Genomic DNA, 26,570 nt, shown 5'->3' with positions numbered 1-26,570 from the left:
CTTTACCCTTTGAACTCGTCACCTTCAACCTCGTTTCCCCTTCCCGTCCAATCATCCACCTCTTTCATTCTCCTCCTCCTCCCCATCAACTCCTCTCTTTCCCACTTCCCCCATCCTATCCACCGTAACTCCCGACATCATCGTCGGTCCGGGTCACCTCCCCTGCATCCTCTCTCTCTCTCTCTCGCCTAGCCCCCCCAGCCCGCGCATTCTCTGCTTGGGTCGCCGCGGCCACAACGATCCTTCCTCCTGCATCTTCCCACCACCAAACGAATTCATCATCCCAGGGTATCATCGATCTCCCCCCTCCCTCTTTTTTCCATCTTCCTCCTCAGCCTTCCCTCTGCGACTTCCTTCCATCCTACCGCCAAAACCTCCCAGCTGACGTCGCGTCCGTGCCAGATCTCCAAAGAACCACACCCCCCTTGACAACCTATCTCATGGGCAATACCCTCGGTGTCTGACTCTCTCCTCGCCCAATTCATCCCCCTCCATCTCTCCCTTTCATCCATTATTCCTAGCTGCGCTTGCTCAGCGCCGGGGACGCGGCCATCATGACGGGCGCTCCGCCATACAACGCCCAGTCCCCGACTCAGCAGCACCGGTTCGCTGCCTACGAGTCCCCGACCAAGAACCGCCCTTTCTTTCCCAACAATGATCAGCCCCAGGGACAACCGCAGCAGCAACAACAGCAATTCTCCCAACACCCTCCCCAAACACCCCCGGCTTTCGGTCCATCCTCCGTTTCGCGGAGCCCGCGCTTTTCGCACGCGTCTTCGCCGTTGCCATCCACCCTGCCACCGCCCTTGAATGGGACCGCACCGCCTCCACATTCATCTCATACGGAGGGTTCATCCCAGTATCCCGGTCCTTCGGGAAGTGCGAATCCAGGGCTGCCGCTTCCGCGTCCCTTCTCAAGCTCTGTGATGTCGGGTAACGGTACTTCACCTTACGGCCCTTCAACGCCGCATGGGCATCCTCCGAGCCGGCCAGATAGCCATTCGCAGTCTCCCACTCGCGAATCGGAATCTCCATACCGGGTGAGAGGCAATGGCGTCGGATACGGTCCTTCAGCGCCAAAGGCAGCATCGCCGCCCCGGGAATCGGTATGTCTTTGGTCCATCAAGCTTGGTTGCAAATCAACAACCGATACACCTACTAACCATCTTTATCCAATAATAGAAGCCCACCCGCGCAGCCGATCCCATGTCCTTCGCGAGCATCCTCTCCGGACCCACGGAAGAACAGCCTGCCAGGAAATCGACTCCTCCGCCCGCCGCTGCCACGCCTACCCCCCAGATCCAAACAAAGTCTGAGAGCCGTCCAACCGAGACCGGCCCAGTTCCGGGCACCTTCTACCATAAATCGGACAAAGCACTGAGCACGGAAAAGCCTCAGGCGCAGCCGCCAAAGGGAATCTTTACTCCCAATGGAGTGTCCAAGCCAGCTCCAGAGTCGGTGGGCCTTGTGGCACGCGCGCCACAAAGGAAACCCTTCCCGCCTGGTGTCGATGCGGAGCAAGTGAACCGTGCCATGCTCGACATTGACAACGGCGAGAAGAGTGACGTTGAGGGACCTGACTTTGAGGAAGATCTCCAAGTCTACATTGAAAAGGGTAGGAAGCGATTGATGGAAAGCTATCGGGCGGAGCAAATCTCTCGCAAGGTAAATACCACGTTTTGTCTCTACTCGCAGTTATGCAAAAAATACTAACTCTGAAATAGCGTCGTCGCAATTACACTCTAAACGAACTGGCTCGATCATTTGAGAAGCACGCTATTCTAGGTACAGAACGGTTCCGGGTCAGTAACGAAAGTTCCGTCATCGCCGAAGTCCAGCAGAAAGAGATCCAAGATGAGAAGGAGCGAAAGAAGGACATGCAACGGAAACGTCGCCGCGAGAACACTGTGCGCTTGGAGATGCAGAAGAAGCTGGAGGCTGAACGCAAGGCCGACAAGGCCCAGGATTCCGCGGAGAAGGCCAAGTTCCTGCGCGAGGCTGAACGCGCTCAGAAGAAGATTCGGTCCACTAAGCGTGCTCTCGAGGGCGGGAGTGCCCAAGACGAGCTTGGCGAGGTCACTCCGCTGGCTCCTAACCTCGAGGGTGGCACCACAAGCTCATTCCACATCGGTCGCGGTTCACCCTCGCGTCGCCGCTCTGGACGTGCTGGTCCCATCACTCGACCCAAGAAGTCCAAGGAGCAGAAGCAGGCCGAAAAGGATGCTGCCGAGAACGCCTACTTGGCTGGCCTCGATGACGAATCCATCTACCTCACTCCCCGTGATACGAAGAAAGACGGCAGATCCAAGGAGGGTACTCCCATCCTTCATCTGCACTACGACAGTAAGGGTTACAATCAGATTTACGAGCAAATTTGGCGTGACATTGCCCGCAAGGACATTCCCAAGGTCTACCGCATCAAGACCACGTCTCTTTCTACCCGTCAAGAAAACTTGCGCAAGACAGCCCAGTTGGCGAGCAAGCAGTCGCGGAAATGGCAAGAACGGACGAACAAGAGCACCAAGGATACCCAGGCTCGTGCCAAGCGTACCATGCGTGAAATGATGTCCTTCTGGAAGCGCAACGAGCGCGAGGAGCGTGACTTGCGCCGCTTGGCAGAGAAGCAGGAGCTGGAGTCGGCTAAGAAGGCCGAAGCTGAACGTGAAGCCAACCGACAGAAGCGCAAACTGAACTTCCTGATCTCCCAGACTGAGCTGTACTCTCACTTTATTGGTCGTAAGATTAAGACTGCTGAGGCGGAAGCAACTGGTGACGGAACCGTTGCTGGCAGCAACGAGACTATCCAGCCTGGCAAGGCGCAACACACCGTCAACCTTCCTGACAGTGTCGCCAATGCCAATGCCAAGGTCACCAACTTTGAGGATCTTGACTTTGATGCCGAAGACGAGAGTGTTTTACAGCAAGCCGCCATGGCCAATGCTCAGAACGCTGTGCAGCAAGCTCAGGACCGTGCCCGTGCCTTCAACCAGCAAGGTGGGGAGGATCAGATGGCAGCCTTTGATGAAGGCGAAATGAACTTCCAAAACCCAACCAGTTTGGGTGACATTGAGATTTCTCAGCCCACTATGTTGACCGCCAAATTGAAGGAGTATCAGCTGAAGGGTTTGAACTGGCTGGTCAACCTGTACGAACAGGGTATCAACGGTATTCTTGCAGACGAGATGGGTCTCGGTAAGACCATCCAGTCGATTTCCGTCATGGCCTATCTGGCCGAGTTCCACAACATTTGGGGTCCTTTCCTCGTTATTGCTCCCGCTTCGACGCTGCACAATTGGCAACAAGAAATTGCCAAGTTCGTCCCCAACATCAAAGTCTTGCCATACTGGGGTAATGCCAAGGATCGTAAGATTCTTCGGAAGTTCTGGGATCGCAAGCACATCACCTATACTCGCGACTCTGAGTTCCATGTCCTGGTCACCTCTTACCAGCTGGTCGTTCTGGATGCTCAGTACTTCCAGAAAGTCAAGTGGCAGTACATGATTCTGGACGAGGCCCAAGCCATCAAGTCCTCTCAAAGTTCGCGTTGGAAGAATCTCTTGGGCTTCTCCTGCCGTAACCGTCTCTTGCTTACTGGTACGCCCATTCAAAACAACATGCAAGAGCTATGGGCCTTGCTGCATTTCATTATGCCTACCTTGTTCGATTCCCATGACGAGTTCAGCGAATGGTTCTCGAAAGATATCGAGTCTCATGCTCAAAGTAACACGAAACTGAATGAAGATCAGCTCAAGCGTCTGCATATGATTTTGAAGCCGTTCATGCTTCGTCGTGTCAAGAAGCATGTGCAGCAAGAACTGGGTGACAAGGTTGAGAAGGACATCTTCTGTGACCTCACCTACCGCCAGCGTGCCTTGTATGCCAACCTGCGGAACCGTGTCAGCATCATCGACCTCATTGAGAAGGCAGCCGTTGGTGACGACACTGATAGCACCACCTTGATGAACCTGGTCATGCAGTTCCGTAAGGTCTGCAACCATCCCGATCTGTTTGAGCGCGCCGAGACCCGCTCACCCTTCTCCGTGGGAGCCTTTGCGGAGTGTGCTTCTTTTGTTCGTGAAGGATACTTTGTCGACGTCCGGTATTCCACCAGGAGCCGGATCGAGTACCAGGTGCCTCGACTGCTGTGCAGCTCCGAGGCCCGTTTGGATGTGCCTGGACCCGGCAATAATCGTGCTGGGTTCCAAGGGAAATACTTGTCAAACTTGATGAACATTTGGAATACTGAGAACATTCATGAGAGCTCTCGTGAGAATGAGGCGTTCTCATTCCTGCGATTTGTCGATACATCTGCGGGAGAAGCTAATGAATGCTCCCGCCTTGGTGTTTTCGAGCGCGCGACTCGGCGTGGCGATAGGGCAAACCGACTTTCCCGCCTGAACGTTGTCTACGATGACAAGGAGAACGAGTCTGCTGACAAGTCGGTGTGGGCCCAGTCTATGCTCAACATCGTAGAGCGCAACAACCGCGAAGCACTCAACGAGATCACTCCCGAGGGCCGGATGCGTAATTTGATGAATGTCTCACGTTCGGCCTTCGAAGACCAGGGTCTCAACCTGATTGAACCATGCGCATCTCCTGCTGCCCAAGCGCCTCCGATCACGCTCTCCTGCTCGGGTCAAGAGGCCACTCGCGAGACCCAACGAACCCTTTTCAACCCAGCTGTCCGGTCCGCATTGTACGGCAACCGTACACGACAAGTTGAGGAACAGATCTTGTCACACAAGTTGGATCCCGCTCCTTATTCGAAGGCGCCAATGCTCCCCGGGCCAATGTCACTCAAGTCTCGGTACAATCACATCGAAGTTCCGTCCATGCGTCGCTTCGTTACGGATTCGGGCAAGCTTGCCAAGCTCGACGAGCTTCTACGGGAACTCAAGGCTGGTGGCCATCGTGTCCTGCTGTATTTCCAAATGACACGTATGATCGATTTGATGGAGGAGTACTTGACCTACAGAAACTACAAGTACTGCCGATTGGATGGAAGTACAAAGTTGGAAGATCGTCGCGATACCGTCGCCGACTTCCAGTCCAACACCGACATCTTTGTATTCTTGCTGTCTACACGTGCTGGTGGTCTTGGTATCAACTTGACTGCTGCCGATACCGTCATCTTCTACGATTCCGATTGGAACCCGACTATTGATTCTCAGGCCATGGATCGAGCCCATCGTCTCGGTCAGACCCGCCAGGTTACCGTCTACCGTCTCATCACTCGCGGTACGATCGAAGAGCGGATTCGCAAGCGTGCCTTGCAGAAGGAAGAGGTGCAGCGTGTCGTCATTTCCGGCGGTGCTGCTGGTGGTGTCGACTTCAACACTCGTGCCCGCGAGAACCGCACCAAGGATATTGCCATGTGGCTTGCCGACGATGATGAGGCAGAGCTCATTGAGCAGAAGGAGAAGGAGGCGCTGGAGCGAGGAGAGGCCTTTGGTGCTACCAAGGGTGGAAAGAAGGCTACGCAGAAGCGGAAGCGTGAGCTCACGATGGATGATATGTACCATGAAGGTAAGCAAACCACTCCCACATTCGAACTTGTCTTAACTTGAAATCATTGACTGACGCTTCTTTTCTACAGGCGAGGGTAACTTTGACGATGCCAGCGCCAAGCCATCGGGCACTGCGACTCCCATGTCGGACAACCTGGACACTCCTCCTACCGCTACCTCCGCCACCCCAGCGAAGCGTGGTCGTGGTCGTGGCGGAGGCAAAGCCGGTTCATCCAAACGCGCAAAGACCGTGAAGGAACGTCTTCGATTAATTGACGGCGATGGCGGACTCGCTTAAAAAAACACATTCGGGATTACTTGTTTTCAAATACTTGCAAGAACTGCAAATGGGCGACGGCGTTGTAATGATTTCCTCTTCTGCTTCTTCCAAGGTGCTAGTGTGGTTCACTTTCCGTGCACTCTTTTTTATATTCCTTTATTGTTTGCCTTCTTTTTTCTCTCTTCTGTTATGTATTATCATACGACTACTTGATCGATTTGAACTCTTGCACTTGAATTCTTTTTTTTACTCCCAGCCTGGGAACTACTTCAAGAGACAGACAAACACACCGAATTGGGGTTGTTGGTGTTGTGGCATCCGTGATTATACAAGTAATTTTGAAAGGTACCCTACCTACTTGATTCCCCATACTATTTCTTTGCTGTCACTTTCCATGCAGTGCTTGCCCCTCGTCGCTTTGTGATCACCGAGTAGAATTGAGTACCCAACCCCTGAGCGTAACCTAAGTAGTGGGTAATTATGCCATGGAATATTTTGGCTATACAACAGATAAGCAGAGGGGAATGAGAAAAATACCAAAACTGAAAACAAATCCACTCGCGCACAGTACTAAATCCAATCAAACCCAACAGAGGAATTGGAAAACTTCATCAACGCATTCGATATCCACTCGTCGGGATTTGAAGAATTCTTTCCCGCGCCTTGTAATGGGGAGGCTCGAATGTTGTGAGATCCTGTTTCAACCGAGGCGTTCCACACTTCGTCGGGATCCGGCATAGAAAATTCCAAGTCTCCCAGGTTCAAAAGCTCATTACTCAAATCGCCCCGATCTTTATAAACCGTGGCATGCTCAATAGACGGGGCAACGAGTCGGCACAGTTTATAGAGCGCTAATCCAAACCGCTTTGTCTCCTCCACACTGACCCAGACAAGTGCCGGAGGGGCAAAGACTTCGTGTCGGGCCAGCATATTTGGATAATAGAACAAGCCCAGCCGTCGACAAGTTCGCGCGAGCGATGTAAGAAGCTCGTAATTAGACGCCGGTAGTTCACAACGGAGATTGAGATCAAATGGAGTCTCGATTTTGGCGACAACGAGGGAGAATATAACTTGGAGAAGGATGCTTTGATAGGTTACCATGTGGCAAGGTGTATCTTTGTTGCCGTGAGGCGTAGATTCGGCAATATACCATTGGGCCTGCCAAGGGAAAAGAGCACGTTAGAGAATTGTCTCATCGAGTTTCAGAGGTCAAGTAGTCGATCCGTACCCTCTGTGTTTGAATCGCAGAAAGTAATCTGTCATGGAAAGCCATCGCCATGCGGCGTGCATCCGAGTCACCTTTGATCCACAAGCCAATCATCAACATTGACTGGACGAGTACGCAGGGTTCTTTTTCGACTTTGAATGTTCCTCGGTGGAGGAACGGCCAGATAGGATGGAACTGATCGAAGTAAATATCGACAAACTCTTGACCGACCCACGACGAACCGTTCAGAGCCGGTTCTACCAAGTCCATGTGCGTGTATGCTTGCGTCGGGTGCATTGTGCATTCGTTGCGAGCCGACTCTTGACGGTCTGGATGCGAGCAGATCACTTTTCGTCTCTGGCACTGGTTACATGGATCTTCGCCATCACAGCGCTCTTTCCGAAGATGACAGGCTTTGCAGGCTTTGACTGCTCGCGATGTTGGCGGTTTCATATCCGGGTGCAATTTCCGTATGTGGCGGCGTAAGAGATCGCTGTAGAGATAGTTAGTCTTCGTGTTGCAGAGTCTCTGGATCTTTGAGTCTGATCGAAGTACGTTCCTTCTGGTCAGGGTTGCGTCGCAGTAAGGGCAGCAGAGACGTTCTTCCTTATGACTAGCCAGATGTCGGTTCAAATGTTCCTTGCGCCGGTATGTGGCCGTACAATGGGCATATCGACATCGGAAAGTATTAGATTCGGAAGGATGGGACATTGTCAACCACTTAGTTCAGAACAAGTTTTAAATGAGGAATTAGCGATGACTGGAGTTGAAAGCACTGGATAATGAAAAGATGAACTATTACATTACAGCCAAAACGTTGGTCATAGTTGTAGGTTTTCTCCCGAGTGGTTTAATAAGCCTCTGATATCCCGTCGGCATCCCGCTCGGCTTCTCCCACCCGCTAAAACTATATAGGAAGTCCCTTGTAGGATGTCTCTGGTAGTGGCCAATTTTTGTTTGCTTTTCTATTTTCTTTTGTGCACACATGTCCATTTGAACCATCTGGTCAACTGAATAGTGATATTGCCTTCTCTTTGACAATCGCCAGCTTTTGACATCAACAAAAACGCCCGTCTTCCCCACACCACCAATCAGCAATCATGTCGTCTATAGAGCACGAGCTCACTCGAAGTTATACGGCAGATGCGGAAGGTTATACTGCACAGGCTATTGAGCCTACGGAATCAAGATTGGACAATCCACCAAATTATGAAGTTTACTGGGAAGATGGGGATTCAGAAAACCCCCGTCTCTGGCCGTTATGGTATAAGGGGGTTACCATCGTGACAATGAGCCTTGGAGCGACGGTTGTGAGTCTTAACAGCACTCTATACACCTCAGGTATTCCTGGCTTGGAGAAGGATTTTCATATCTCAAAATTTGTCGGCCTCTTGGGGGTCTTTACCTACCTTCTTGGCATGGCGGGAGGGACCATTTTCTTCGCCCCTCTCAGCGAAATTGTCGGCCGACGACCGGTTTACTTGGGATCCATGTCGATGTTCCTGATACTAGTTCTCCCAAGTGCTTTGGCCCAAAAGATTGAAGCCATTCTTATCAGCAGGTTCTTTGGGGGCTTCTTCGGCAGTGCGGTCATGGGCAACTCTCCGGCCTCGGTGAACGATATAGTCTCCGATAGACACCGAGCCATGGCATTCGGGATCTGGTCTATTGGACCATCAAATGGTCCGGTATATGGTCCCATAATCGGTGGCTTTGTCTATCAATATCTTGATTGGAGATGGACGAACTGGCTTGTTTTGATCATTGGCGGTATTGTCCTGGCTCTGATGTGCTTCGTTAAGGAGACATACGCACCCGCAATTCTTCGAAAGCGTGTAAAGAGGCTTGAGAGGGAAACAGGTCATTCTCAATGGTGGACGCGCTATGACAGTGGGGAAGTTCTGTCAACACGGGTTAAGAATGGGTTAACTCGACCCTTTTTGATGCTTGCAACGGAGCCAATCTGGTAAGGATCATTCCATTCCTCACTTTGCACAAAGATTGATAAATGCTGACTGAACACAACTACCTTCAGTATTTTCTGGGATCTTTACGTCGCTATTATTTACGGCGCTCTTTACCTATGCTTTGTTGCCTATCCTATCGCCTTTCAGACACAACGTGGTTGGTCACCTGGACTTGGGGGCCTCGCTTTCGTCGGCATTGGAATCGGCGTCTTGCTTACTATCGCATCGGAGCCACTATTTCGAAAGGTGATTAACCTTCACCAAAGGGACCCCGAAACGGGCGAGGTCATCCCAGAGGCAATGGCGATTGTCGTTGTCTTTGGTGCTATTCTCCTCGCCGTTGGCCAACTATGGTTTGCTTGGACCTGCCAGCCCTCGATTCACTGGATTTTTCCGATTCTGGCCGGTGTACCTTTCGGCATTGGTAATTCATGCGTTTTCATTTATGCCAATAACTATATGGCTCGCTCATACGGGATTTACACTGCATCTGCGTTGTCGGGAAACATGTTCTTCCGAAGTCTCATGGGCGCCTGCCTCCCGCTTGCGGGTCCGTCTATGTACGCCACGATGGGGTTGAATTGGGCATCTACTTTACTCGGTCTTGTGGAGGCGGTTTGTGTTTTGATCCCAGTTGTCTTTTACTTTTATGGTCATAGGATTCGTAAGGCGAGTCCTATGATTCAGGCTATGAAGACGACTTAGGTTGAGAGGTTCTGAATCCTACTGAAGTGATCGACATTTTGCAGGTCGCTCTAGGTCGGTATTGTTGCTTCGCATAGAACATTAGAACCCATGCTGGGAAATCAAAATGGTCATGGTTTTGGTCAATCAGGGTTTATTACAGACGCCCCTGATCTAGAAACAGGGTTCCATTATTATTAATTTTCAAATAACATATGAATGACTAGAAGGCGGTTGGGGAATATTCTGGGTCCCATTATTCTTGTAAAACAAAGAAGCTATTGCAGGGTGCCTTGAAGTGGCAAAAGAGATGGATTGACAACTTATCGCTCGGTTTGTCGGTTTATTTCTTTACCCATGTACAACTGGTCGCCTGGCCTACCGTCAGGCTAAAAGAATCTTGTAGCAATATGGCACACAATTTTCAAGACATTTCCCAAGAAACAAGACCTTGCTTTTGGGAAGTCAAGGTCTTCGCTTTAGATGACAATTGTGGAAGGTTTTATCAATTACGTGGTTGAAGAACCTTTCAGCTACATGTCGAATTGCAGAACCGAGTCTTCGTGACAATGTATCAATAAGCTTTTGCGGGGCCCAATCACCCATAGGTCCGGCATCCCACTCAGGTCATTTCAAAGCGCTTTATTACGTAAGTACCTTATTTCTCAAAGGTATGAAGATCGGTTCAGTGGGATACCCGTCCTGGCATGCCACCTATTACTAATTTGATTCTTTAACGGATCAAGAGGGATACCGAGGGCGGGATACCGAAAGATTCTTCCAGCTTTGCAAGTCTCGCAGCTGGCCGTCGATTTATAATGTGCATTTAATGTTGATAATCCAGGAGATGGTAGGTCCAGCAAGTTGGAGATATAAAGGTCGAGTCCTAGCCCAGCCTCCTCGGAATAATCCTCTAAGATTGAATCCCATCCGTGAAAGGTTACCAAGTCTATACTTTGGAAACTTCCATATTCTTCCTTGCGCACTTCCCTTCCAACCTTTGCTATTCGGCTTTTCACTCAATCGTCTTCTCTAAGTCAATATGGGCATTACTTTGGACGTTACACACATTGGCACTGCAACTGCCGTTCTGGAGGTCAACGGCATCAACTTTTTGACCGATCCGTTCTTCTCCCCGGCTGGAACCTTTTGGGACAGGGGTCGGGTAGTCCTCAAGGTGACAGAAAACCCTGCTCTCCGTCTTGACCAGCTTCCGGTGATTGATGCTGTACTCCTGAGCCACGAAGACCACCCCGACAACCTAGACGAGCTCGGCCGCCAGCTTCTAGACGGACGTCACGTATTCACTACCGTCGATGGAGGTAATAACCTTCGACCCCGTCCCGCTGTGTATGGCATGAAGCCATGGGAGGAAATCACTTGCATCATTGCTGGCAAAAAATTCACCATTACCGCGACCCCGACCCAGCATGTCCCTGGAAACGAATGTACCGGCTTTATCCTTACCAATGACGAATTTGGCTTTGGCCGTGATGGCCTACCTAACGCAATTTATTTCACTGGCGATACCGTCTACATTGACGAACTAAATGCCATTGCAGACCGCTATCACGTCCGTGCCGCCGTGATGAATCTAGGCAACGCCCATGTTCCTTCGAGTGATGAACCTGGGAGTACCCCCATGCAGATCACCATGGGTGGTAAGGATGGGGCCAAGTTATTCCGTGCGCTGAAGGCCGACGTCCTTGTTCCCATGCACTACGAATCTTGGGGGCATTTCACCGAGTTTGGAGTCGAATTGCGTCAGGCCTTTGAGGAGGAGGGAATCAGTGATAAGATTTGCTGGCTGAAGGCAGGAGAAAAGGTGCATGTCCTTTGAACGCCCCAAAAAAGGTTGTAACTATATGTCAAGAATATTGCGTATCTAGTCCACCTAGCCAGTAGCCTGGTCTGATTGGACTAGCTCGCTACAAACTCTCTTTTCCTAGATAGATCTCCTTTGTTAGATTACTACCAATACACCTATCTTTCTCACATACTATCATGGCCAGCTCGCTTTGATCCTACATCATGATTTATCAATCTCTGTTTGCCTCTTCACCGAGATCCCAGTGCAATCTTCTGCATTTATAACCCATGGTGGATTGCGGGAAATGGACGTAGGGTTGGTGACATGTTTGGTAGACTTGAGTTCTTTTTCAACCCCCGAAGTGTGTTTCTTTCAAGCCATTTGGTTCTCTATACTACATTTCTGCGTACTCAAGGGGGTACTAGTGAGGGCTTTGAGTAGATGAACTACCACAATCTTGCATGACATTCACCATGTCATTTCTTTGGTCATAGAGGCGTTGGCCGGGTAGATCTCAGCTTACGAGTATGGGTTTGCTATCTTGCAATTAAATAAGGAGAAATATCCAAGGCTTAGAAAAGGCTTTATCTCAGTATGGGTTCAGAAGCTTGTTAATTCGTTGGGGGGTCCGACGCGAGACATCGTTGATTCTTCGCGCTACTATAACAATCAATCAGCACGCCAACTGGGCAATGATGTCATTGAAAAAGATCTGCTACCTGGCTGAGACTGAATCACTTTCAAAAACTCGTTCCTATCTAGAATGCGTCTTAAACGAATCTAAACGAGGGTAAACGATAGCGAAAGTCAAAATAGGCGACTTTTGTCTGGGTGGCCCAAGGCACCAAGGCAGGAATCCGTTATTTTGGTGGCGGGCCGAGATTTCCGAGTGGCCGCATGTGTCAAGTGTTTTCTAGTTGGACCCCGGGATTTGGGCAGAGCCCGGAATCCACTTCTACTTTCTATAATGGAGGATATAGTATTCTATGCCGTGCGTAGAATATACTGATAGTCCATGAGAACTACTCTATGTACCATGCAATGTACTATAGCCATACCTAATAGAGAAACACCTTCTCGAATGTTCACCCCGCATTCCGAATGTTGCAATTTTCTCCGCCTGCTACTGCGGACAGAGTTCAGCCACGAGAATCTGATTCCGCATTTACCGACTTTAAGCCGATTTCACACCGTAACCTTAGTTTTCATACTGGGAAGTTACGGTTCTTTTCGATGACTAAAACGTCCAACGCCTCTGGACTTTCCCCATTGGGCCAAATCGCCCAGCCGCGGCCCGTGCCCACCAATCAGAGCCCGTCCTTTGTCAGCCCAGGATGAGTCAGCCAGGGCTCCCCGCCCTCGATCGATTTTCACCGGTGCCCCCGACGGTCCTCGATTCCTCTATCTCTCTCCCCCCATTTCACACCTCCCCTACAACTACAATTGTCTTGTTGGGGTATCGATTTGCATCACCATGGAGGCAATGCTTCAGCAGTCGCGGGCTATGTGCCCCTTTCTCAAGCGCACCGCTCCCACCACCCTGCGCACTCTCTCGACCGCTACTCGTCCCAGCACCGGTGGAGGTACCATGTCCAACCTCCAGGTCCTGGCTCGTCGCTGCCCCGTCATGAGCAAGGCTCTGGCTGTCCAGTCTGCCCGTATGTGCGGCACCAAGCGTTTCACCTCCAGCGCCGCCGGCATTCCGGCCGTGAAGCCTATGCGCCCTCCTACCGGCAAGCGTGCGTTGCACACGACCGGGGGTCATCCCGCTAGCCTTGCCCCGGGCACCTATGAGAAGAACGAACAAGGTAACACAAAACCGGCAATTGGAAATAACCATAATTTCACCGTATACTGATGGCTTCGTCTGCAGTTCATCCCAACATTGCCAACAGGCTGCGTCCCACTCCCGCCACCGAAGCCGCGGTCCGCGGCCCTCGTCCTGCCGCTCCGATCACTTCCCGTTTCGACTATGATGCCTTCTATAATGGCGAGCTGGAGAAGAAGCACAAGGACAAGTCCTACCGCTACTTCAACAACATCAACCGTCTGGCTAAGGAGTTCCCCCGTGCTCACACGGCCTCGGCTGAGGAGCGTGTGACCGTCTGGTGCTCCAATGACTACCTCGGTATGGGTCGCAACCCACAGGTCTTGGAATCGATGCACCGCACTCTCGACACTTATGGTGCCGGTGCTGGTGGTACTCGTAACATCTCCGGCCACAACAAGCATGCTGTCGCTCTGGAGGACACTCTGGCCAAGTTGCACGGAAAGGAAGGCGCTTTGGTCTTCAGTTCGTGTTTCGTTGCCAACGATGCTACTCTGGCGACCCTTGGAAGCAAGATGCCCGACTGTGTGATTCTGTCGGACAGTCTGAACCATGCTTCTATGATCCAGGGTATTCGTCACTCCGGTGCGAAGAAGATGGTCTTCAAGCATAATGACCTGGAAGATCTGGAAGCCAAGTTGGCATCCCTCCCTCTTAATGTTCCCAAGATCATCGCATTCGAGTCTGTTTATAGCATGTGTGGATCGATCGCCCCCATCGAAGCCATCTGTGATCTTGCCGACAAGTACGGTGCCATTACCTTCCTGGACGAAGTCCACGCCGTCGGAATGTATGGCCCCCACGGTGCTGGTGTCGCAGAGCACCTTGACTACGATGTCTATGCCTCGCAGGACACCGCCAACCCTAAGAGCACCAAGGGCACCGTCATGGATCGCATTGATATCATTACTGGTACCCTGGGCAAGGCGTACGGCTGTGTTGGTGGCTACATTGCCGCCTCCGCCAACTTGGTGGACACTGTCCGTTCGCTCGCTCCGGGATTCATTTTCACCACTTCCCTGCCCCCTGCGACCATGGCTGGTGCCGACACCGCCATCCAGTACCAGGCACAGCAGCCCCGTGACCGAGTCCTCCAGCAGCTGCACACCCGTGCTGTCAAGTCTGCTCTGAAGGAGCTGGATATCCCCGTTATCCCCAACCCCTCGCACATCGTTCCTCTTCTGGTCGGTGATGCCGAGCTGGCCAAGCGCGCCTCGGATAAGCTTCTCGAAGAGCACGGCATCTACGTGCAGGCCATCAACTACCCCACCGTCCCCCGCGGTGAGGAGCGTCTGCGTATTACCCCGACCCCCGGCCACGTCAAGCCTCTGCGTGACCACCTCGTCCAGGCCGTGCAGGCTGTCTGGAACGACCTGGGCATCAAGCGCGCCAGCGACTGGCAGAGCATGGGCGGTTTCGTCGGTGTCGGTGTTGAAGGCGCTGAAGCTGCCAACCAGCCCATTTGGGAGAACTCCCAGCTTGGTGTGGACGCCTCTGAGCCTCTCGAGTCCTCTATCGCTCGCGAATTGACCGCCGAGGCCGCTGAGAAGGCTGCTTTCCCTGCCATGAAGACCGCTACTCCTCTGGGCAGCAACGCGCACTCTGCGGTCGCCTCTACTCCCGTCGGCGTTACCGCTTAAGGTCTCTTCGAGTCTTCTTTTCGGGTTTTTGGGGCGATTGACTTGTTGCGGTTGCCTGTCCACTCTTTTGAATAATATCATAACATAACAACATATCGTGCAGGGGATGGCTGTTGCATCTGCCAGCATATTTTAGGTTTTTTTTTTTCTTTTTTTCTCCCTTGATCACCATTGTTTATACTCTTGTCTTGTCTTTGGTCCTTTCTGTTTGGCTTGATGATACTGCATTGGCATTTCTATCGAGTCTTGCATATTGGATATCTGTTTCATGTGGCATTTTGTGCCCTTATTTTTAGGGGATCTTTTGTGTTTATGTGCACAGACTGGATGTCATTGGGACAGGGATGGAGACATGGCAATACAACTGGGTTCTTGAGGATAATCTTTTGTTGCTCTTTTGTAAGAATGTAGTTGTGGTAGATCCTATAGTACTTTTCTACTTTTGTCGGCGCAGGACAGTCAAGATGCAATCTTGTTGCATGACTCTTACGAGTTGAGAATTGACATCAACTGCGGGGAAGCGCAGACCATCTCACGCCCTTCGGCAGACATGGGGATATGAGTCACTCTCTCGCAAAAAGTATTTAAAAGAGTGTGATAATTCCTCTACGCTGTCAGATCACAACTACAATCTCAAAATGGGTGACCTAGCCCCCTTCGCGCTCCCAAAGGTACGTTGAATAAAGCCCTGCGAGTCCGTCCTGCCATACTGACAGGTTCCCCAGTGGGTCGAATCCAACAAAGACAACGTCAAACTAGGATTAGCCGGCAGCGCCGCACCCTCTCTATCAATCCAAGATCTAATTGATCTATCTACCGACAAAGAAACAACCTCTGCCAACCTCTCAATCCAATCCCTGAAGTTGTCTCTAGGCCCATTCGACGGCAGTGAACCACTCCGCAAGCAAATCGCAGCTCTATACGATGACTCCGTCAATGCAGAGCATATTTTCCCAACTCACGGCACAACGGGTGCCAATGCTCTTGTCTTCCAGAGCCTACTGAGTCCAGGCGATCATGTCATCGCCATGTACCCCTGCTACACGCAGTTAATCTCCCTACCGAAATCCGTTCCCGGCGTGGAAGTTTCATATTGGACACTCGATCTGCAGAATGGAGCTCAAGCCAACATCCAACAACTGCAAGAGCTGATCAAGCCGAATACCAAGATGATCATCTTGAATAACCCGAACAATCCACTCGGAAGTGTCCTCCCAGTCTCCAAAGCAAACGAAATCGTCAACCTAGCCCGTACGCACGACCTCACAATCCTAGTCGACGAAATCTTCCGCCCGCTCTTCTACACCGACCTCGCTCCACCATCATTTATATCCCTCTCAACCCCCGCAGACAAAATAGTGGTCACAAGCTCTATGAGCAAAGCATGGGGTCTATCCGGAACCCGAATCGGCTGGGTCGCTACACTAAACACATCCATCCTCTCCCAATGCTTTGACCGCGGCCTCTACACCATAATGTCCTTGAGTTCCATCGACTCCGTCATCGCGACTGAAGCACTCAGTGACAGATGCAGACCGCAGATTCTCGCGAGACATTTAGATATTGCGCGGAAGAATATCGCGCTGCTCGATGCGTTTGTGGAGAGTTCTAAGGGGTTGTGTGAGTGGGTTCGGCCGGTTGGTGGGGGCACGGGGTTTGTCAAGTTTTTGGATAAGAAGGGAGAGCCGCTTGACGATGTGCTGTTTTGTAGGGGGTTGAAAGAGAAGAAGGGGGTTTTGGCTGCGCCGGGGAGTCTTTGTTTTGGGGCTCGTGGCGGAGAAGAGTTTAGGGGGTATGTCAGGGTGCATATTACTGTTGACCCTGGGGTTTTGGAGACGGCTTTAGCTGCTATTGGGGAGTTTTTGGAGGAGTCGACCGAGTAGGTGGTTGGCCAGGTTGGTTTGAGGAGAACTTGGGGATGGTGAGGAAAGGTCTCGGTGGAAATGAAGTTGGTTGTAGGTGGTATATTAAGTTGGGAGAGGCAATAGTGAGTGTTAGTATTCATTGTACTGCTTAAACTTTTGAAATTTGTATTTCCATTCAGTCTGGTTGTGTTTTTTGTAGTCCTATATCATGGCCCAGGAAATGTAAAAGAAAGATCTTCAGTGCTGGGTTACTAGCAAATCGGGGGGCAACTACAGAACAGCCTTGTAGTTGCTGTTCCTTGTGAATATCTGGCAGATTCCTTGCGCTTTAGCATCTAATTTTGGTACCATCGTCGTGTGCCGTGTCTTCGGTGGTCTGAGTTCGGCTGGTGCTCCGTTACTTTGGGTATGACTGCTGATATGTGGGAAGCTGATGACCAGGGCTTTGCTGTGGCGTACGTTGTGCTCTCGTCCGTTGGTGGTTCGACTGTTGGGCCTGTCTTTGGTGGTATGATCGGTCAATGGCTGTCCTGGCACTGGGTATTTTAGATGCAGTTGATTGTCGGGGGTGCTACTCACTTGTATATTCGCTCGTCTGATTGCAAGCGCCAACTATGCAATCTACATGGCAACGATCGATTACATGGTTGCCGCGTACGGGCCGTACTCTGCCTCTGCAACGGGATGTAATGGGTTCACTAGAGATTTCCTCGCTGCTATTGCGACTATGTACTCGACTCCGATGTATGAGAATATTGGGGGCAGGTATCATCTTCAGTGGGCTAGTACGTTGCTTGGATGTGTTGGGTTCCTCATTTTGATTCCGATTTATGTGTTTTATTGGAAGGGGCCAGATATTCGGGTGAAGAGCAAGTTTGCGCAACAGCTTGAGGCGGATCGGATGAGACATGGTGGTCGTCGAGCGAGTCGGGTGGGTGCTGATGGGGATCCGTATGCGTAGATAGGACTTGTTGATGAAGTTTAGTTGTATATAGAATGGTATACATCAGGAGCATTAAGAAGATGATTTCTGTTTCTCTACTACGATGTAGTCTTTCAGCGTCCTGGGCTAGAACCGACCTCGCGAGAAACGACGGAGACAATGATAATGTCATAACTGCATATGCAACAAGTTCCATTTATCTGAAAAGGGTTCAGAAATATGACACATTTCGAAGTAAAAAAACGCCGGATATACCACACAACGACATGAGAATTTTAACCACCGAACAAGTCGATGCGAACCGCTGCAACGAATAAATCAAACACCTCCAGTCAAAACATCTACTTGCGTGCACCACGGCTAACCTTGGGGAACTCAAGCGGAATACGCAGACGAGCGACACGACGCGCAGCAGCCTCGGCCTTTCCACCCTTGATATTCCACTTGCTGAACTCTGACTCACGGGGCTTGTCAATACGGCAACCCAGCTCACGGAAGTACTGCTGGATAGTGTTCGAGTCGAGACGCAGATCGTCACGCAGGTCCGAGGGGTCGGTGGCCAGCTCGTTGGGCGAGTTGCCACCGAGAGAGCTGGATCCGCCGTCCTTGGCGGGCTGCGGGGGGATGTGGAAGGTGAGAGCGCAGATGGTGGTGTGGAGGAGGGTCAGGTCGTGTTTGGAGAGGAAACCACCCTGGGGAGCGAAGCGGCGGCGCACGGCATCGACGACGGAGTCGGGGAGGAGCTCAACGTTGGATTCCTCCTCTTCCTTGCCAGCCTTGGATGAACCGGACGTGCTGGAGAGGATCTTGCGGAGATCGTCGCGAGGGGGAAGCTTCTTGCTACCGGGACCGGCACCCTTGTCACGGCCCATACTCTTGAGAGAACGGGTAAACTCGAGCAATAGCTGGATGAAGCGGAGGACTTGGATTTGCGTGGGGTTACCGGACTGTGCAACGGCGACCACACGGTTGGAGACATATCGAGAACCAGTGACAACACCAAGACCAGCCTCGACTTGCTGCGTCCATTCGTCGATGCCAGTCAATTGGCGCAGAGTAGAGTGACCACCAGGAACCAAGGTCTCGAGCGAGTAGACATCCGAGGGGTGAACGGCCGTGAGATCGGGTGTAGGCAAGGGCTTGGCTGCTTGCACCTCGGCTTGAACGTTGGTGGCCTTGGCCAATCCGGAGGCCACATTTGCGGGGAGTGAGGAAATGAGGGCTGCACCGGCTTCGTTGAGGGTACCGGCAGGAGCGCTGGAAAGCTGGGCGTTCTCGGCCATGGACTGGACAGCCTTGCGGGATTGCTTGGTACCGAAGGTGTTGGTGAGGTTGGTGCGTTGAGCGCGCATGGTGCTCTATAGTATGGTTAGTATGTACCATTCTACCACTCCATATGTTGAGAAATTGGGCGCATACCATCTCCTCGTCAGACTCTTCCTCCTCTTCCTCGGGCTTCCTGCTCCGGACAGCGCCGCGAACAGTAACTCGGCGCGCTTCGATGACTTGCCATGTCTTGCGCTCCGGGTCCACGACGGCAATGTAGTGCTTCAGCTGGGAGTCCGCATCTTCACCAGTTCCCTCACGGCCAACAAAGTCCATCTTCTGGTGTTCAGACGACTGCAAGAGCATCTCGGTAGAGACGATACCAGGGTTCCGGGTAGCTGTCCGCTCGACAGCCTGGCGGGTTTTAATGTATGGGTTGAAGCGGAAGCCTTTTGAGTTCATGATGCCGGGAGTAGCAGCTGTTGAACACGAGACACATTAGCAATTGGAACAATGAATCGCAATCGAGTTTGCACATACCAATTACCGGCGCAAGCTCGCTCTTGTCCTCGACAACGCTAGCTGCGAGTGTCGGGAGGGTCTGCAGAGCAGTCTTTTTGGTTGGACGCTCATGGCGGTCGGATGCGCGCTTGCGCTTCTTGACAATTTTTTCTGACGGCATTGTGTCTGAGAATATCACGGCAGAAACCACTGGGAAATCTCCGTCGTGCAGCTCGAATGATCGGCCGTTGGATGTCGATGAAATAAATGTCCAAGTCGGTGGCAGAAAAATTTCCTAGTAGTCTAGATGAGGAAGGCGGTGAGTCGACATCCGCACAAATGAAAATTGGCCCCGGAAATTGCAGGAATTAAGGTGCGATGCAACAAGCACAAGGCAGAGTTACAAGAGAAATGACTTCAGTATTTACGGAAACAAAGCTACTCAGGATAAAGTAGGTGAGGTACTTTTCAAGTCATCGATTCATAACTGGTGTGGCTAGTGAACCGATCGTTCAGTAAATTTTTTAAACTCTCGGTAAAAACCTCTCCATAGCTCCCGACACTTGGAACGGGTTCCAAATGCCGTAGGAAACAAACGAGCAGGATCTTGACCAGAACCCCAGTATCGAGCTCAGTAGACCAGTAAATGATCACCGGTCCTCCAACCCTTGACTAAACACAGGAGCCTCTCCAAGCAAAAATATCAAGCGGAGACCACTTGAAAAAAAAACCACACCCGGCATGCATTCGACCGACATTGACGAATCCGATAAAGTTGGAAGTATGGGAGAACGGAAGGTGTTTGAACGGCGGATTCCATCGGGCGAATGTTGATCTCTTCAAAAGAACAGGACGGAGACCGTATCCGGGCAGGCAGCTTGTTGAGTGAAAGGCGTGTAACGATAAGCAGGAAAGTCGTGATATCGATTCATCAATTGGCGTGTTCAGCGTTCAAACATGAGCCTCGACCTGAGGAGCTGAGATGGAGGGGGCGAGTAGTTTATTTCCTGTCGGGATTATTAGTATCAAAAATTGCAGATTCAATTGCTGAGTATCATCGAAGCAAGCTCCGACAGACACCGAGTGGCGATGCGGGGAGAAACTCACGATCTGGCGCGCATCTTTCTGCGCTTGCGCTTGAGACGACGGACGCGCTTCTTTCTCCACTTAGCTCTCATCTTCGTACTGTTGATGGTGGCGAGGTTAGTAACTGGTTCTCCGAGGCAAAGGACATTTTTGGAGAGGAGGCGGCGACTCACGATTCTGCGAGGATGAGGAGAGATGGTTGAAGAAAGACAAATGTGAGGCGATCCCGCGACGCATTTGTGTAGTGGGCAGCTTACTCAGCTAAGCGAGCCGCTAGCCGGATTGGGAAGTCACCAATAGCTGTCCACGTGACCCGTTACATCACACAGTGTGATTTAATTGTTTGCTAACCCTGGGAAGTGGAAATAAAGTGGAAATAGGGTTTCCGCGAGCATAGACTGTCGTGGAATTGACAAGAATGGCGCTTTCAAGCCTAAAAAGATTATGAAAAAATAATCATGCATTATTTATTGGCAATGACGAGAAATCATTGGATATTACTGTATATATAGGTCCTATATCTCATATTATGTATGTTCAAAGCATCCGGAATTGAAGCTTCGTAACTCATATATCATGAAAAGGCAACAAATGCCCCAGTCTTGCCACAGAAACGGGAAGGTTCACATCGACCGTGGGAAAGCCCGTGGACCAATTTTTGAATCCCGACTCAATGACATCGACTAGAGCTGGTACCGGTAGCTCGGAGCCAAGTCTCCGAGGAACTCCTCTTCCCCAGAAGAAGACTGTGCCTCGACAGGCGCATTCTGACGCTTTCGGTTCTCGTGCATCAGAGCAAGAGCATAAGCAATGCAGGCCAAGATAGACAGGCAGCAGAAGGAAATGCAAATGCTGTATCCGGGCTTGTAGTATGGCGCATCCTTGCTCAGGAAGGAGTAAGTAGCAATGATACCACCAATATTTCCGAAGCCAATCTGCCAGGCCGAGCCCACACTGCGGCGGGTGTGACCACCCAGGTTCATCGCAAACCAACAGACAATGACGGGCATGGCACTGTAAGCGCCGCAAGTGACCAAGAATAGGGCGCCGTACTCGGCTGCGCGGTGCTCCTTGCCGTGGATGCTGAACAGCATGGCAAAGCCGGCAATTGCGCAACAGATTGGGATAATGGTGAATGCAAAGCGGAACTTCAGGCGATCAGAGAAATAGGCAATGATCAAGGAGAATCCGAATGCCGCTGCCCAAGGGGGGATAGAGTACAGTTGGGTTTTTACCGCTGGAGGATGGTCAGTCAAAACAATCGATAGGATACTGAAAGATTATCATGCACTTACAGGAATACCCGTAGCTCTGGATGATCGAGGGCGCAAAGTAAGCATAGCCTAGACCGATAGTTAGCACTGAGAATCATGATTAATCATCAGCATAAAGGATCACCAACCGTATGCGGGGACGATGAGACCAAAGTACATGAAGCCTCCAATGATAACCTTGTCTATATCAATTGTCAGCATCTCACACTATCCCAGGCGAAGCAAGATTCCACCTACAATCCTTGAGAACCGCAAAGATATCACGCCAGCCCATCTTGACGTGGTGAGCCGAGTTGCCGACATCCTTGGCCAACTTCGCCTTCACATACTCGCGTTCTTCCTCGGTCAGCCACTTGACATCCTCGGGGAAGTCGGGCAACACGAAGAACCAGACGATCGCAAACACGCAGGTGATCAGACCTTCGATAATGAAGACCCAGCGCCAACCCATGTAGCCACGAACACCGTCCATTTGTCCCAGTCCGTATGCCAAAAGACCACCGAAAGCACCGGCCAGGGTGGTGGAGCTGAAGAAGAAACTGAAACGCTTCTGTGCTTCACTTCGCTTATACCACATGCCCATCAGGTAGAAGCCTATCCAATCCGCATCAGTACTCCTGCTTATCACGTCTCATGTTCAAGCAAGAGGGAAACTCACAGCCTGGGAACATGCCCGTCTCGAAAACTCCCAAGAAGAATCGGGTGGTCATCAATCCTCCCCAGCTCGAGATCAGACCCTGGCAGATCATCACGAGACCAAATCCAAACATACAAAGCGACACTAAATCGAAGCAAGTCAATCATCTGTCGGATATACGCGCCGAATGCGCCGGGTTTCGAGAACTTACACCAGACATGGGGCTTCAACTTCTTGAGCAGAATGTTAGAAGGAATTTCGAGCAGAATGTACGGGACGAAGAAAATCGTCAACGCGGTGTTATATTTCGTTCCGGTCGTCAGGCCCAACTCAGACTTGAGTCCAAGAATGGCGGCATTACTGATGTTAACACTATACGACGAAAAGGTCAAGGGTCAGCGCGCGAGTCGCAAAACATAAAATCAAGCGCGCATTGTCCATACCGGTCCAAAAAGGCAAGCAAATACAGAACACACAAGCATGGCAAGATGTGCCAATCAATCTTGGCCATCAGCTTGCGCTCGGTGGTTTTGGTGAGCGGCGGCAGATCGGAGCCATCCTCTGAAGGAGGATCGAAGACCTGTGCAGGGCCCAATGCCTCTGCGCCGAGCTTCTCGGAATTCAAGTCTGCGAAAACGCGCACGAGAACTGTCAGCGAGGGATCATCACACATCTAGCGACACTGCGCGTGCCGTAGAACGATCGAGCGAAGGGGCTCTATGCGATCGGAGGGAACTCACCGACCAAACCCATGCTGTATGCAATAGTCACCTATGCAGAGGGAGAATTGAGGAACGTCGAGAATCTGACAATGAGAGGGGGAACCAAGCGCGATTTATTAATATTCGGACTTGGGTACTCGCGAGTGCAGATCAGCTCGGATTGCAGGGATGGGCTGCTGCAACGCTACTGTACTATTCGAGGTTCTGGGCCCGATTATATATGGTACAGAAGTCAACGCGCAGACCGGAGAAAATACCGAGCTGGCTTGAAGGGATATATGAAGGAAGAGAAAAAAAAATTAAACAGGAAGTTAGCGAGGCCAAGAGTAGCCGGCGCAAAAAATATAAGTAACCCTTTGAGTCACCCTCGGCCATTGTTCGCTCCAGAACTTGACTGCGTTGCGACTCTACATTCGGTAGATCCACTTGTACGGCTAAGGGCCCGATCTCGGCCTGTACAGGGAGAAGATCGTCCAGGCGTCCAGTTCGCCATGTCAGTCCAACTACTGCTTCTGTTTACCTCCGAGCTGAAGATTATCGTGGCGTGTCGCAAGATGTTTCCCAATGTATTGGGTCATTATACGCGTCAATCTAGTACATACATTTTGTGTCCAAGGAGAGTTTAAGCCCCCAAACGAGATCGTCGGCGGTGTTCCGCACTCTCCCCCGCAAACTCCGCTTGGGAACTCAAAAGGGGTGCCGGCTGAAGGGCTCTTTTACAAAGTTTACTAACCCTCGGCTACCCATTCGCTTGGCCCGACCATCTTGTCATGATTCCAGAGTACGATTTACTAGTGCCATGTACTCCGTACACATGTACATAAGGCTTTACGCAAGCTGCATAGCGCATAATCAGGCCTCCCATCTAGCGGAGTTTGAAAACACTTAGCTGGCTAAGCTTTTTTCTTTCGGTGTGCGCGCTTGCGAGTCGGCGTCCTCCGATCGTCGCAGGAGGCTCTGGTTATTGGACGTTGATCCAAACCTCGTGGTGGAACCATTGACAATAAAGGTCCACAATCAAGAATCATACACACATCCATCCACTTCAAGCGGCTGAGACTGATCATTTGCATCATTCAATCGCAACCCGTGTTCTTGTTCTTGCTGATTAGTTGTTTCATCTTCACATGCTTCAAAAGCCCTGGCTAGTTAGTGGCGACCGGCGTAGCCTTGTGTACACGTCAAACAGCGTCGGCACCAGGTTCCAATTGGCAATTGCAGGTTTAGTCTACCCGTTCTAGTATATATTTCGACGTCAGCTGAGCCTGCTGACTACCTTTCAAGATTAAACAACCTTCTTCTAGTCTGATACGCCACAATACGGAAGCTGGGTTTATGCACATACCTAAACTGGTTAGACATTTGCCTCTTTATGGTTTTATAAGTGTGCTGCATATGGATGGCCACCTAATTATAACATCCCCGTCCTTAATGCTTGGAAAGACAAGCTGACCACGCACACCCCTAATGATTATCGGCTCTCCGTCGGTCATGGCAGGCGATAAATTGAAGTGACCAGCCCCAAAGGCAGAGCACCACACTGGGCAAATGGATGCTTTATGCTCTTGAAATAAGTGGACTGTCCCTGAATTAAAGATCTGGATAATTGCGATCTCGTTTGTAAAGAACATATCAAGCGGCATTGGGAGTATCGAGTAACCTAATATATGCTCAAGGTAAATCCCATTCCAACATCAATCTACTTGATCCCATTTTCAGTTGCTGTTCAGCCATGGGTCGGCCGTTGACACACGTGATACACTCCATTTTGCACTTTGGCCATATTTGGCGGGGACCATCTCCTTATCAGCACGTGATCTTCAAAAATTGTCCTCAAAGAGCATCAAGCGGCAACTTTTCAATCTAACAACCCCACTATCCCGTGCCGCAGAGATCAAAATGCTTATCAACTGTGGCCCCCTGGCTGATTTTACTCAGACACGATATGTGATCCACCTTTCCACAGGAAAGCGACTGGTCTTATTCCGCTTACCGTCCATCGACCCATCTGGTTCAAAACCCAACGAGACACAAGGATGGTCATACTACGCCATGGAGGCTGAATGTCCTCATGCCGGTGGACCCATGGCCGACTCACAGGTAGACATTGAAGATTCAGCATACATCGTTTCATGTCCCTGGCACGCGTACGATTTCAACGTCGAGACGGGAGAGTCGAGTGTAGGCATCAAAGCCTGCACGTTCCCTGTTGACGTGCGCGATGAAAATGTGACGATAGACTTCCCCGTCGAGGAGGGTGTTTCTATCGGCCTGGGTAGAGTCGAGCCGGTCAGTGAGAAAGTGAAGCTTAAGCATGCGCGACCCTCCACCAAGCCAGCACCCAAACAAGAAGATCCTGGCATGGCACACTATCTCGGTGACGACGCGACATTATGTGACTGGGCTGTTCATATTTTGGGCACTGCCAATCCAGAGCACAAAATTGAACTGACTACCCATTTATACAACATTTTCACTTCAAGGGAAGGCACTTCCTCACCCATGGACATTGGAAGAGGCACTGTGACTGCCCCGGACCAACCCCCGCGTGAGAATATGGTCGAAGTGAAACCAGGCGCGATGCCAAAGACCGGAAAGGGAGGGTCTTTGAAAAGCAGGATCGCTATGCTTCATGCACTAGCCAACATCGAGCTCTGGGCCATCGATCTCGCAATCGATATTTGCGTCCGCTTTTCAACATTCAAGACAGCCGAAGATACGCCTCAAGAGCTACCTCGGGCATATTTCCACGACTGGCTGAAGGTTGCAGGTGACGAAGCCAAGCACTTTTCCCTCCTGCGCACCAGAATCGAGGAAATGGGCTCTCATTTTGGCGCTCTGCCCGTACACCACGGTCTATGGCAGTCTGCGACGGAAACAGCACACGATCTCCGGTCTAGAATTAGTATTATTGCGCTGGTTCATGAAGCTCGCGGCCTTGATGTCAATCCCATGACGATTCAAAAGTTCCGCAACGCCCAAGATAACGAGAGCGTCGAGGCGCTGGAGGTTATTCACAACGATGAAATTACACACGTTACAACCGGTCATCGGTGGTTGACTTGGATTTGTGCCCAGGAAGGCACGGATCCGGTACGAGTCTTCCGTGATAACGTGTCAAAACACTTCCGAGGAAGTATTCAGGGCCCGTTCAACGATGAGGCTCGCTTGCAGGCAGGCATGGATCGTCGTTACTACGGAACTAGTCCGACTCCGATTGCAGCTTCCTAATGAGGTCTACTTCGTTTGATGATGTATGAAAAGCATTGAAGATATCATATCATGTTCATGAATTATGTATTAAGCGAGCCATTATCCAAAATTTGTGACCAAGTCACCGGGTCTTAGTCCCG

The 26,570-nt window shown here is 51.0% G+C and overlaps 10 protein-coding genes across 10 annotated transcripts; 7 read left to right on the top strand and 3 right to left on the bottom strand.

Moving 5' to 3' along the window:
* Nucleotides 1-554: 554 nt before the first annotated feature.
* On the top strand, nt 555-5,805 carry ino80 (chromatin-remodeling ATPase INO80; the record flags this gene model as incomplete). Its single annotated transcript, XM_056696585.1, has 4 exons — nt 555-1,106; nt 1,183-1,665; nt 1,725-5,526; nt 5,597-5,805. The coding sequence occupies 4 exons, from the start codon at nt 555-557 to the stop codon at nt 5,803-5,805; spliced, it is 5,046 nt and encodes a 1,681-aa protein (XP_056558797.1).
* A 552-nt stretch (nt 5,806-6,357) lies between these two features.
* Nucleotides 6,358-7,705, bottom strand: N7496_003653 (Zn(II)2Cys6 transcription factor; the record flags this gene model as incomplete). The annotated part of the gene is made up of 2 exons (XM_056696584.1): nt 6,358-6,945; nt 7,016-7,705. The coding sequence occupies 2 exons, from the start codon at nt 7,703-7,705 to the stop codon at nt 6,358-6,360; spliced, it is 1,278 nt and encodes a 425-aa protein (XP_056558796.1).
* Nucleotides 7,706-8,094: 389 nt separating this feature from the next.
* On the top strand, nt 8,095-9,666 carry N7496_003652 (MFS transporter; the record flags this gene model as incomplete). The annotated part of the gene is made up of 2 exons (XM_056696583.1): nt 8,095-8,960; nt 9,030-9,666. 2 exons carry the CDS (start codon nt 8,095-8,097, stop codon nt 9,664-9,666), a joined length of 1,503 nt encoding a protein of 500 aa, XP_056558795.1.
* A 1,021-nt stretch (nt 9,667-10,687) lies between these two features.
* On the top strand, nt 10,688-11,485 carry N7496_003651 (MBL fold metallo-hydrolase; the record flags this gene model as incomplete). The annotated part of the gene is made up of 1 exon (XM_056696582.1): nt 10,688-11,485. One exon carries the CDS (start codon nt 10,688-10,690, stop codon nt 11,483-11,485), a length of 798 nt encoding a protein of 265 aa, XP_056558794.1.
* Nucleotides 11,486-12,929: 1,444 nt separating this feature from the next.
* hemA (5-aminolevulinic acid synthase HemA) lies at nt 12,930-14,923 on the top strand (the record flags this gene model as incomplete). Its single annotated transcript, XM_056696581.1, has 2 exons — nt 12,930-13,263; nt 13,329-14,923. 2 exons carry the CDS (start codon nt 12,930-12,932, stop codon nt 14,921-14,923), a joined length of 1,929 nt encoding a protein of 642 aa, XP_056558793.1.
* A 638-nt stretch (nt 14,924-15,561) lies between these two features.
* On the top strand, nt 15,562-16,806 carry N7496_003649 (uncharacterized protein; the record flags this gene model as incomplete). Its single annotated transcript, XM_056696580.1, has 2 exons — nt 15,562-15,594; nt 15,649-16,806. The coding sequence occupies 2 exons, from the start codon at nt 15,562-15,564 to the stop codon at nt 16,804-16,806; spliced, it is 1,191 nt and encodes a 396-aa protein (XP_056558792.1).
* Nucleotides 16,807-17,413: 607 nt separating this feature from the next.
* On the top strand, nt 17,414-17,749 carry N7496_003648 (uncharacterized protein; the record flags this gene model as incomplete). The annotated part of the gene is made up of 1 exon (XM_056696579.1): nt 17,414-17,749. One exon carries the CDS (start codon nt 17,414-17,416, stop codon nt 17,747-17,749), a length of 336 nt encoding a protein of 111 aa, XP_056558791.1.
* A 323-nt stretch (nt 17,750-18,072) lies between these two features.
* On the bottom strand, nt 18,073-19,679 carry N7496_003647 (DNA-directed RNA polymerase I subunit RPA49; the record flags this gene model as incomplete). The annotated part of the gene is made up of 3 exons (XM_056696578.1): nt 18,073-19,089; nt 19,151-19,476; nt 19,538-19,679. The coding sequence occupies 3 exons, from the start codon at nt 19,677-19,679 to the stop codon at nt 18,073-18,075; spliced, it is 1,485 nt and encodes a 494-aa protein (XP_056558790.1).
* Nucleotides 19,680-21,267: 1,588 nt separating this feature from the next.
* On the bottom strand, nt 21,268-23,248 carry N7496_003646 (putative MFS transporter; the record flags this gene model as incomplete). Its single annotated transcript, XM_056696577.1, has 8 exons — nt 21,268-21,821; nt 21,880-21,927; nt 21,987-22,040; nt 22,096-22,452; nt 22,517-22,639; nt 22,707-22,867; nt 22,939-23,143; nt 23,236-23,248. The coding sequence occupies 8 exons, from the start codon at nt 23,246-23,248 to the stop codon at nt 21,268-21,270; spliced, it is 1,515 nt and encodes a 504-aa protein (XP_056558789.1).
* Nucleotides 23,249-25,116: 1,868 nt separating this feature from the next.
* N7496_003645 (Rieske [2Fe-2S] domain protein) lies at nt 25,117-26,448 on the top strand (the record flags this gene model as incomplete). The annotated part of the gene is made up of 1 exon (XM_056696576.1): nt 25,117-26,448. One exon carries the CDS (start codon nt 25,117-25,119, stop codon nt 26,446-26,448), a length of 1,332 nt encoding a protein of 443 aa, XP_056558788.1.
* Between the last annotated feature and the right edge of the window lie 122 nt (nt 26,449-26,570).

This window comes from Penicillium cataractarum (genome assembly GCF_028827025.1).
Source record: "Penicillium cataractarum strain IBT 29864 chromosome Unknown utg000002l, whole genome shotgun sequence".
NCBI lineage: Eukaryota > Fungi > Ascomycota > Eurotiomycetes > Eurotiales > Aspergillaceae > Penicillium > Penicillium cataractarum.
This window is presented reverse-complemented; position numbering and strand designations above follow the sequence as displayed.